The following is a 12,148-nucleotide window of genomic DNA, read 5'->3' as shown; positions in this document are numbered from 1 at the left end:
GGCCACGGGACCAGTCAACGTGATGAAGCTGCAGAAGCGTGTGGGATGCACAACAAATTGTAGCCTGTACCCTGACGTCAATGTTCGCAGGGAGACACTGCGCATGCACACCATTGGTTGGAGCAGATAGCGAGACTCCCGTGAAGTGCCATCTGAAGGGGTTGGACACCGCCTTGTGAACTGGGAGCAATTGGTTCTACTTCCATTTCCACCACCTTTAACAACTGTGTGTCTGAACATGGGGAACACTTTTTATCGAACTCACATGCAGGAGACAACACTTTTTTCACCAGTGAACACTGGAACTCAGTTGAAAAAAACAGTGTTTATGTGCCAACGTTTCCCTAAAGCCCGGCCCACTCTGGGTACACTGGCTCCGGCGATCAGTGACGTATTCCAATTGGCAGTGCCACTTGGGGGTACTGTTGTCACAACGAGTCTCCCTCGGTTTAGGTTTAGGCGGTAAGATGGGTTCCGGGAACCGGTTGGCACCCAGCGCTGGACAGCACGACTCTGCTGCCAACAACTAATCGCCTATAGAGCCCATAATCTGTACCTCATATGGACTAGTGAGCTACAGGCAGGAATCACAGTAATGTTTTTGTGGAGAGGCACACTGGTCACTCAGACCCTTGCCAAGGCCCCTTGTTCCGGGACCTACCCCAGGGACTGAACATAGGCTAAACAAGAGAGCTACCTCAGAAACTCCACCGTGGGGATGCAGGAATAGCTAGTAATAGCTAGCTTGCCTCAGTGAGTAAGCCAACCTGGTTAAAACGCTATGCAGTGCTCATTTAGCTAGCCCGGTCTCAAAACTTCACATTGGACCGGATCAGGTGGGACCAGACCCTTCATCAATAAGTCTGGGAAGAGAGGCAAGCAGTGCTTGACCGAGGCTGACACAGGCAGTGGGGTGTACCCACCAAACCTGGCCGCCCTCTCTATTTGAGTAGCCTCCTGTAACCGGCGACAGAGCGCACAGGAGTCGGGTTGGGCGCAGGCAGACAAGGCAGACAAGACATTTGCTCCGACCACCCAATCCATCTCCGCTTCCAGCACCTCGGGCCCAGCCGATACTGGCATCCGGGAAGGGAAAGTCGTCATCGATAATTCCAAGCTTCCTCAAGAATGCTACACGTCTTTCCAGGACATTTGTACACAGTACGTGGCAATGCGCACATGGACTGGTTCGAGCGAGGGCCGCCGAAGCATGCTACAAGCCGAAGCATGCTACAAGCCAAGACACACTACACATAGCATAGACTGTGAGTATCTTTCAGAGAAATGCTATAACCACATGACTGGCGGCATGATCTCGACCCCGAAACCGGCTCAGCCATCGTCGTCTCGGTTGTTTTCTTAGCATCTTACCTATTGCACCAGCAAATTGAAGAATAACTAATTGTTTGTGATTAGAAAACTTATGAGAGCAAGCACAACCTTCAACACACAATGTTGTGGGGGTGAGCACACTCTAGCACTAAGAGACAGTTTAGTTAGCACAACATAATTGATTGTTTAAGTAGCGGGAATTGTTCCTCTTCACACCAAGGTGAAGAGCAGAATAATTGAATGAATGAATCTGAGTCTTAGGCTTATCACCTGTGGAAGGCGGGGCTTCCAGCGAGCCACGGAATTAATTAGCCTTTTCAGGTGTGATTGTAGATCCTTCAACTGAAGTCGCGAGAGTGCAACTCCCCATAGTATGTTATACCGAAGTTGACTGATTGAAAGGTAAGCTTCGCTGTGAACCCCTATTTATAATATTTTCACCAGCTTTAGCATGCAAAGAACATGCAATCACAAATCCACTAAAATGTGTCTGATTGAGGCCCCTTTGCTCCACATGAAGCTAAAGGGAATAAGTAAATCAATTGACAAATTCCCAATCTCTAGCCCTGCTTTATTGTGGTATTGATGTGAATGTCTGGACAGTGATGTTTTGGCAGCGGGGAGGTTTCAGCAAAGCTGCATGGTCACTGGGTTAAATGCTGTGTGTGTGTTTGACCCCCCTAATTAGTGGACATAGCTCTAAAATCCATTGGTACTTTCTTTGTCCACCCAATATGGTGACACAACAGAATTTGAAGAATCTGTAGAACACTGAGAAGAGAAATCACCTAATTGAGGGCATCCATATGAATCCAACACACCAGTCCACCCACTAAGTTAGAGTGCTTTGAATGAGATTGAATGAGAATTGGATTCATTTTGATGCTATTGCTGTGTGTTGTGTGTGTCAGTGTTACTGATGGAAAGAGACAGAAAGGCAGCGCGCCTCTATTCAACTCCACCATAGACATTAGCATATCTCACAGAGCGTAACCAAACGACCTAGCCACCTGTAGCTGCTGTAGCCTGCCTGACTCTCAATATAGTGCACAAACATTTCACTGCCACCCCACTCTGTGCGTGTGTGTGTGTGTGTGTGTGTGTGTGTGTGTGTGTGTGTGTGTGTGTGTGTGTGTGTGTGTGTGTGTGTGTGTGTGTGTGTGTGTGTGTGTGTGTGTGTGTGTGTGTGTGTGTGTGTGTGTGAGAGCAGGGAGAGTAGAACAGTCTCGACACATTGGGCTTTCCTCTCTCACTTCTTACTCTCCCTCTCCTATCTCTCCCGCTTTCTCTCGTTCTCCCTCTCGCTCTCCTTCTCTAACTCTCCTTCTTTATCTGTCTCTCTCTCTCTCTCTCCACAGCACACAGACACACACACACACTTGGACATTGGTAGTGCTACTCTCTCTCTCTCTCCTCAGCCTGCCTCTCTCTGCCTCAGGGAGGGTGATGAGGGTGGAGAATCTCATCCCCCCTCAGGACCTCCCCCTGGTCTCTGATTGGTTGAGGTAGCACTGTGTGAGGCCTGTGATAGGCTGAGGCAGAGCTGTGTGGGGCCAGTGGGAGGGAGAGTGTTCTGGGAGTCTGCTAGGGGACCTGACAGAATACAGGGAGAAACTATCCCACTAACTGATATACTGTAGCTGCTCCACACACACTGCTAGACACAGACAGAGAGAGAAGGATAGAGGTGGAGGCAGAGACAGCGGAAGAGACAGCTGTGGAGTGAGATAGAGAGAACTGTAGGAAGAGAGCAAGAAAGAGATAGAGAGATTTAGAATTTGACACAGAATTAGACAGAGGGAAAGGAGGCACACACAGCACTCACCCTCCACTGACCCCTCGTCTTACCCTCGACTCACCCTTATCTCCCCACTTACAACAACCTGAGACAGAGACACACAGCTCTACCAGCGCAGAGATGAGATGACTGGACACACACTAACACACACATTTTCTCTCTGTTGAAAGAAGACCAGAATACACACTTTCTTTTTGTTTTCTGTCTCAGCTCCTGCTCTCGTTCTTGGACAGGAAAAAAAGGATTACAGTTTATTTCTTCAGCACAGTCTTTATTCTCCAAAATCCCCGAGTCACGTTGGACAATTTGGATACGTTCCTCTTTTCTTTCTCCCTCCAAGAGCTCGGAGCAACATGGCACAGGGACAAAAGAACCACAGCGACAGCAGGCAGCAGCGGGCACAACTACTCACTAACCCCTTCTCCACCATGGCACTGTCCCTCTCCATGTCCTTCTTCCTCCTCCTCCTCTTCCTCACCTCCCCTGCCTCGACCGCCGACGAATACGACTACTACAGCTGGCAATCAGACAACTTCCACAACGGTCGTTTCTACACGAAGCAGCCGCAGTGTGTGGACATCCCCGCCGATTTACGCCTCTGTCACAACGTGGGCTACAAGAAGATGCGCCTCCCCAACCTGCTGGACCACGAGACCATGCCGGAGGTCAAACAGCAGGCGGGTAGCTGGGTGCCGCTCCTCGCCAAGCGGTGCCACGCAGATACACAGGTGTTCCTGTGTTCCCTTTTCGCCCCGGTGTGTCTGGACAGGCCCATCTACCCGTGTCGCTCGCTGTGTGAGGCCGTGAGGGATAGCTGTGCCCCCGTTATGGAAACCTACGGGTTCCCTTGGCCAGAGATGTTGACCTGTGATAAGTTTCCTATTGATAATGATCTGTGTATCCCCATGCAGTTTGCTGGGAACCAGGCCACCCCAGCTCCAGGTAAGATCACACACACACTTATTCACAACCTTTTTTTTTCTTGCATGTTTAGAGACTGTATACTAACTTGTGTAAAAGATAGCCCCTAAATTACATGGTAATTGTCCCTTCCCTATAGTAATAACTTGTTTAGTTGACTGTTTGTCAGGTTGAATGTTGTTTGTGCCTCCACACATCACACTGGCTGGGAGAGAGCTAGATGGGAGAGAGCACAAGCCCCAATGCAGGTTAACTCTTACTCCTGCTTCAGAGCTTTGAACAGAAGATATTGTAGAACAAGATTTACGTTTCATTTTACGTAATGGAAGGAATAATCTTTGGATAGGAAAGAACAAACCACTGAAACAATGTTGATAGTTATAGATACAAATATACACCTTTTAAGTCAATGTAAGTGCTATAAGATATTCTGTAGCTAGGGAAGAAAGTATAGTAATGTTTCAGGTTAGATATCAGAATGTATTATAGTCCGTTAGGTCAGCTAATATGCAAGTCAGTGTTTCTTCTACTGTATGAGAAAGCTGCAAATAATAGATAGACCACAATGAAATGTCCATGTGTTCAATATAACTTCTACTATAAAACAGAGTGACATTAAAGAAAGACCAAGGGGACGTTTTCATGTCAAATATTGCAACGATTTATTGTTATTGCAATGGCAGAGATGAAAATAAAAGTTACTGTAGACAAGGGACACATTTTCAGTTCATGTATCAGACTACAGTAGAACTGCTAGTGTGTGTAAAAAATAAAATGAAGAACAAGTTGACAGTTTCAGACTGATCTCAGTGACAGCAGCGTTTCAGATAAACCCTTATACCAGGCACAGTCTAAGGCTATTCCTGATTCTCTGAAAACACTTTCACACATTCTGCATTCAGCTTTTAACTCCAGGAGTAGGTTTATTCTGGGTCAGGGAAACCGACCCTAAACTTAAATGTGCTTCCAAACAAATTCTCAGTTAAAACTAAAAAATAAGAAAATATCAAAATCAGATGCTGATTGAAACCATATTTGACTTTTAATATTTTAACTGATTTTAGCGAGCAACATTTCTTGAACATTATCAGTGACTGGGCTGATCAGGGAGCTATTCTATAAGAAAATCTTAAGAAAATCATAAGAAAAACTATGTAACATACCCGTAGAATTCATGGAAAGGGATGAAGTATTCTTCACAATGATATAACATGAAATATAAAATGTTACATTTAGATGCAGAAAGTGATGAATAGATTATCATCATTCATAACGTTAATGTCAACATGGTCTCATTAGTCTATGTAAAAATAGTGATATTTAACCATTTGAGACATATTTTACTGACAGTGACATATTAGTTATATTTTTGCTAATGTAACAGAAAATGGCATTAAATCTCATATGGTAGGAGTGATGTGCTGACAACAGACCTTTCCAGGGAGTTTTTCCTAGCCACCGTGCTTCTACACCTGCATTGCTTGCTGTTTGGGGTTTTAGGCTGGGTTTCTGTACAGCACTTCGAGATATTAGCTGATGTACGAAGGGCTATATAAAATAAATTTGATTGATTGATTGAACAGACAGTGAGTCTAGTGAGAAACTAGCCAGGAGTAGTTTAAGCACAGAGAGACAAGCAGCGTGGAGGGCTCTCCGGCTACGACTCGAGTGCAGGACAGAGAAATACACACTTTTCCCAAATCAACAACTGTATGACCCCTGATGTGTGTGTTTGTGTGTGCATGGCAACTAGCGAGAGAGAGAGAGAGAGAGAGAGAGAGAGAGAGAGAGAGAGAGAGAGAGAGAGAGAGAGAGAGAGAGAGAGAGAGAGAGAGAGAGAGAGAGAGAGAGAGAGAGAGAGAGAGAGAGAGAGAGAGAGAGAGAGAGAGAGAGAGAGAGAGAGAGAGAGAGAGAGAGAGAGAGAGAGAGAGAGAGAGAGAGAGAGAGAGAGAGAGAGAGAGAGAGAGAGAGAGAGAGAGAGAGAGAGAGAGAGAGAGAGAGAGAGAGAGAGAGAGAGAGAGAGAGAGAGAGAGAGTCTATGAAGGGGACACTCTCCTCTGTGTCTCTGTTGTCCAAGCCTACTCTGTCTTTTGTCTGGTCGGCCAGTTAGACAGCCAATTAACTAGCCAACTAATTACTGAGGGCGAATTAGTCTACAGAGAGAAAAGGAGAGAGGGAGGGAGGGAGGGGGGCAGTTAGAGAGAGGGGGTGAGGGAGAAGGGGGTGTAAGAGAGAGAATGAGGGAGAAAAGGAGAGAGAAAAAGAGGGAGGTGAGAGAGTGATGGAAAGAAGGAGAGAACGAGTGGGCTTTAGAGAGAGAATGAAAAAGCTGGGACAAGAGGGAGGAGAAAGAGGGGAAAGAGAGTTAAGTGAGAGAGGGGAGGTTGTGAGGGAAGTAAAGTGAAAGAACAAAGTAAAGAAAAGAGAGTGGTTCCCTTCCAGTTTCAATGAGGATGGGAAAGAGAACGTTTCATTCATTCATTCCTTCATTTATGTTTCGTTTTTTACTTTGCTACCCAGGTTGGTCAATTTAGAACCAGGGCCCAGATTCACAAAACACTTGTTCCGCAAAAACTTAAGAAACATCTTAAGAAAAAAAATAAGAAGTTCATAAGATAGTTCTTAAGTGCAATTCCTCAACAATATCTTAAGATTTGATGATTTTCTTACGAACTTCTCAAATATCTTCTTACAAATCTTCTTAAGATGGTTATTGCTAGGCAACCGTTTTAACTAGCTATCTAGCTAGCAATGGCAATCATGTTAGCATATTTCTTATTGAGATTACTGTTGTAAAACATGTTATTGGGTTTAAAATAGTCAATACTGACACTGTCAGCTGAAGTTTGTGAGTGAATTAAACATCTTTGCTTTCATGAGATTTGTTTATCACTGCCCTGAGTTTCAGACAAGGGTTTATCTATTTTGAAATTAAGAACATTTCCAATAACTTTATTTTCAAGAATCAAATTTCTTCTTTACTTTTTGCTTAAGGATAAACATAAGAACCTTTTTGAGGAATAGCAACATTGCTTATCTTTCTTCTTAAGTCTATAGTTAAGGAGAAAATGGCAGTTAAGAAGAAATGTCTTCTTAAGAAGGTTTTGTGTATCTGGGCCCAGGTTTTCATCTACAGTGCACCATCTCAGGCAGTATGAATAGAATCGGTCTATGTCATACTAGAATCCTTCTGGTTCTATGCTTCAGACTGAACATTCTATTTAAAAGAGTACAAAGACAAGAAACTGGCTTAATAGAGTCAGACAAACTTGGCCGAGAAGGACAGGAGGACAATGTAAAGTGTGGATAGGAGAAGGATGAAAGAGACATATGGCCGACTTAATCTAGGAAAACGTGTCAGTTTTAATCAGACACTCTGAATGATAACACAAGTCTGCAAACCTTTCATGTTTCATCAGGAAATATGAAGTGTTCAGGGAAAACTCATTCAGCAAGTGTCTACGAACACACGCACGCACGCACACATACACACTCACACACGCACGCACACACACACACACACACACACACACACACACACACACACACACACACACACACACACACACACACACACACACACACACACACTCAACATGTGTGCACATGTCTACGTTGATAGTATTGGAAGACAGATATTCATAGAAGCTGTTTCATTGAGCTCATGCAGAGGAGAGAATGTGTGTCCCAAATAGCACCCTTTTCCATATGTAGTGCACTGCTTTTGAAAAACGGTGCATGATATGGAGAATAGGGTGCCATTTTGGATGCAGATCATATTCCATTATGAAAATATATGTTGTGTTTTTATAGGACTAGAATCAACTATGTGACATATTCACTTTCCTGAGCCATAACTCACTCTTTTACATGGTCCTTGGAAAGTAGACGGCATGAATTGTACCTGAACTTTATCTTTTTATATGGAAAACCACATGTTTATCTATTCAAATTATAATATATAGGCTACTTCAGAGTGTACATTTCATTTCAATGACTGGTTCATGGTCAAATAGTTACAATAAAGTTGCAAAGTCCAAGCACACACTGTGATATTACAACATATGCTGCTTTTGAAATACCCAAATGTTGGTACAAATAAAATAAATGCATTATTTAAATATTTTACTCTCTTATGTTCGGATTACTGCGTTTTTTAAAACACTGATCACAGGGTCAGTGTCATAAAAAAAAAACGATTTCAAGAACAAAATACATTTTTGACTTTTTTCTGGAAACCTGGTTACAGCTTTTGATTGAATATGGCTCCCGGTGTGTGTCTCCATCTTGTTAGAGTGGAGCATTTGAGATTTACGCTTGGCAAACGTGTGTGTGTGTGTGTGTGTGTGTGTGTGTGTGTGTGTGTGTGTGTGTGTGTGTGTGTGTGTGTGTGCCTGCGTGCGTGCGTGCGTGCGTGCGTGCGTGCGTCTGTGTGTGTGAAACAGATTGAACCCTTATCAGTTCTAGCCTGGCGGGTTAGAGGCTGCTGACATGCTGTTAAGATCCAGAGCTTCTCTGATGTACCGGCTCCATGCCTCTTAGTCTGATACTACACCTAACCCTGCAACGTTTCAGACACACCATAATAATCCTTCTAACACACAACTGCTACCAAACTCCTCTAAAGACGCAATCTACACTTAAAAATCATACAGTATAAATGCAACATGTAAAGTGTTGGTCCCATGTTTCATGAGCTGAAAAAAATATTCCAGAAATGTTCCATAAGCACAAAAAGCTTATTTCTCGCAAATATTGTGCACAAATTTGTTTACATCCCTGTTAGTGAGCATTTCTCCTTTGACAAGTTAATCCATCCACCTGACAGGTGTGGCATGTCAAGAAGCTGATTAAACAGCATGATCATTACACAAGTGCACCTCGTGCTGAGGGCAATAAAAGGCCACTCAAAATGTGCAGTTTTGTCAAACAACACAAAGCCACATATGTCTCAAGTTTTGAGGGAATGTACATTTGGCATGCTGACTGCAGGAATGTCCACCAGAGCTGTTGCCAGAGAATTAAATGTGCCTTTCTCTAACATAAGCCACCTCCAACATCGTTTTAGAGAATTTAGCATTATGTTCAACCGGCCTCACAACTGCAGACCACGTATTTGGCAAGTGTGGGCGCGTGGTTTGCCGATGTCAACGTTGTGAACAGAGTGCCCCATGGTGGTCGGTGGGGTTAGGGTATTGGCAGGAATAAGCTACTGAAAACGGAAAAAATAGCATTTTATCGAGGGCCATTTGAATGCACAGAGATACCGTGCCGAGATCCTGAGGCCCAATGTCGTACCATTCATCCTCCTCCGTCACCTCATGTTCCTGCATGATAATGCACGGCCCCATGTCTCAAGGATCTGTACACAATTCCTGGAAGCTGAAAATGTCACAGTTCTTTCATGGCCTGCATGCTCACCAGACATGTCACCCATTGAGCATGTTTGGGATGCTCTGGATCGACATATACGACAGTGTGTTCCAGTTCCTGCCAATATCTAGCAACTTCGCACAGCCATTGAAGAGGAGTAGGAAAACATTCCACATGCCACAATCAACAGCCTGATCAACTCTATGCGAAGGAGATGTGTTGTGCTGCATGAGGCAAATGGTGGTCACACCAGATACTGACTGGTTTTCTGATCCACGCCCCCACCTTTTTTTAAGGTATCTGTGACCAACAGCTGGATATAGTATCTGTATTCCCAGTCATGTGAAATTCGTAGATTTGGGCCTAATGATTTTATTTCAATTGACTGATTTCATTTATGAACTGTAAAACTCAGTAAAATCTTTGAAATGTTTTGCCCACTGGTGAAGACACATTTTTTCCACATGGTAGAGTACCAGCCTAGAGGTATCTCACACATAGAAATGAAAACAGAGATCCTTTAAAAAAAAGAAATTCATGTTCAATGAGGAACGGATCAATCAACTTCACAAGTACTTGGTCTGGTCTAGGGATGCCCCGGATAGTATCTGGAGAACTGAGGGGGAACTTCAGAGTTTTAAAATATAAGCACATAAACAGGTGGCCTTAATGGAACAAATCAAAGCACATTATTTATTTTTTTAGGTCGTGATTATTTGTTAAAAAAAAATTTCATAGCCTCTGTGCCTCTACTCAGAGCTCTAAAATCACTTCAAAGTGTAATGAATGGTTGGTCTTTAGAAACCTCTAGATCATTCTTCCCTGTATAGTCTTTCTGACTTTTTATCACTCAGAGGGATCTCTCCTGTCTGTCTGCAAGAACCAGATACTAGCTATTCTGCAATTACATGATATAGCACAGCTACACACACACGCACGCACGAACGCACGAACGCACACACGCACGCACGCACGCACGCACGCACGCACGCACGCACACACACACACACACACACACACACACACACACACACACACACACACACATGCATGTTCATTCACACACACATGTGCACGTTCATTCACAGACGCGCACACACAAACACACACGTACACACACATACACAAGCGAAAAAGGAAGAGTGAGGAAAGACAGAGAGAGAGAGACAAAGAGAGAGAGGAAAGATAGATAGATAGAGGAAAGAGAGAGCGAGAGGGAGCAAGAGAAAGAGGGAAAGGGAGAAGAGAACACGGTTAGGGAGCTGGTGTAGAAACTAGCACAACAGAGTTAGATTCACTTTCCACCTCTTGTTTCAGAGAGAGAGAGTGCAAGAGAGATAGAGCGAGAGGAGCACTACCAATGTCCAACTGTGTGTCTGTGTGCTTGTGGTGTTTGTGTGCTATGTGTGTGCACATGTCCATGTACGTGTGTGTGTGTGTTTGGGCACTGGGTGTGCGATTACATGAAACTGACACCTAGAGATAGCAAGGCAACACAAACAAGCAGCGGTACCTGGCGGGACCATGGGTTTTGGGGTTGTTATAGGAGAGAGCGGAACAGGGAGGCTGGAGTGTATGAAAGCATAACAAGCAGAAGAGGATTGGACTGACAGTGCAAGTGTGTATGTGTACTGTGTTGTAGGGTGTTATGTGTACTGTGTTGAGAAACATAAATGAACGTCTAACTCTGACGTGAGGCTGTGAGAACTGGTAGGCTAGGACACTTGTTGTTATTATTTTCTGTTTTAACCCAATCCCAAACCTTAACCCTTACGTTAGCCAGTCGGGAACTAATGACTAAACGTATTATTATATATGTATTTTTAACCCTTTTTGGCCCCAATTTCGTAATTTCCAATTGTCCCATCACTGAAACTGCCCTATGTACTCGGGAGAGGCGTCCTCCGAAACACGATCCTGCCAAGCTGCACTGCTTCTTGACACAATGTGTTGGAGGAACCACCGTCCAGCTGGCGACCGAAGTCAGCTTCCAGGCACCTGGACCGCCACAAGGAGTCGCAAGAGTGCGATTGGATAAGGAAATCCCGGCCGGCCAAACCCTCACCTAACCCGGACGACACTGGGCCAATTGTACGCCGCCTTATGGGTCTCCTGATCACGGCTGGCTGTGACACAGCCTGTGATCAAACCAGCTTCTATAGTGACGCTTCAAGCACTGCGATGCAGTGCCTTAGACCGCTGTGCCACTCGAGAGGCCCAATGCCTAAACTTAACCATTAACTTTTTTCTGTTTTGACCCTAACCTGTTCCAACCCTTAACCCTTGTCTTAGCCAGTCGGAATTAATGCCTAAACTTAACCGTCAAGTTTTTCCTGTTTTAAACCTATCCCCAACCTTAACATTTACCTTAACCAGTCAAAATTTGAGACAGTGACATCTTGTTGGTCACTGAGTGTGTGATGACTGGCCTGCTGTCTACTGTCAGATTGAATAACACTGATCCTAAACAGAGTGTGCAGTATCACACACACACACACGAACCCATGCATACACACACGCACCCGCACAAACACGCACGCACACACACATATAAACACACATGCATACACACGCACACACACACATAGACACACACTCATAGACACACACTCATATTTGCACACACACTCACACACTCCCATGTATCAGAGGGGCTTTTATGAATAAACTATGCACAGGTCACAATCTCACGGCTCATTTGGGCCGTTTAACTTACGAGCAGAG

At 44.4% G+C, this 12,148-nt stretch overlaps 1 protein-coding gene across 1 annotated transcript in view; it reads left to right on the top strand.

Moving 5' to 3' along the window:
* Positions 1 to 3,029: 3,029 nt before the first annotated feature.
* sfrp5 (secreted frizzled-related protein 5) overlaps positions 3,030 to 12,148 on the top strand; it is a 49,331-nt gene continuing 40,212 nt past the window's right edge. The window contains exon 1 of the mRNA XM_038990618.1: positions 3,030 to 4,072. Coding sequence (XP_038846546.1) covers positions 3,484 to 4,072 — 589 coding nt within the window. The 5' untranslated portion in view covers positions 3,030 to 3,483. The remainder of the gene's footprint in view (positions 4,073 to 12,148) is intronic.

Source organism: Salvelinus namaycush, chromosome 4, assembly GCF_016432855.1.
Source record: "Salvelinus namaycush isolate Seneca chromosome 4, SaNama_1.0, whole genome shotgun sequence".
In the NCBI taxonomy this organism is placed as follows: Eukaryota; Metazoa; Chordata; class Actinopteri; order Salmoniformes; family Salmonidae; genus Salvelinus; species Salvelinus namaycush.
The sequence above is the reverse complement of the archived record's forward strand: the minus strand, read 5'-3'. Positions and strand labels throughout refer to the sequence as shown.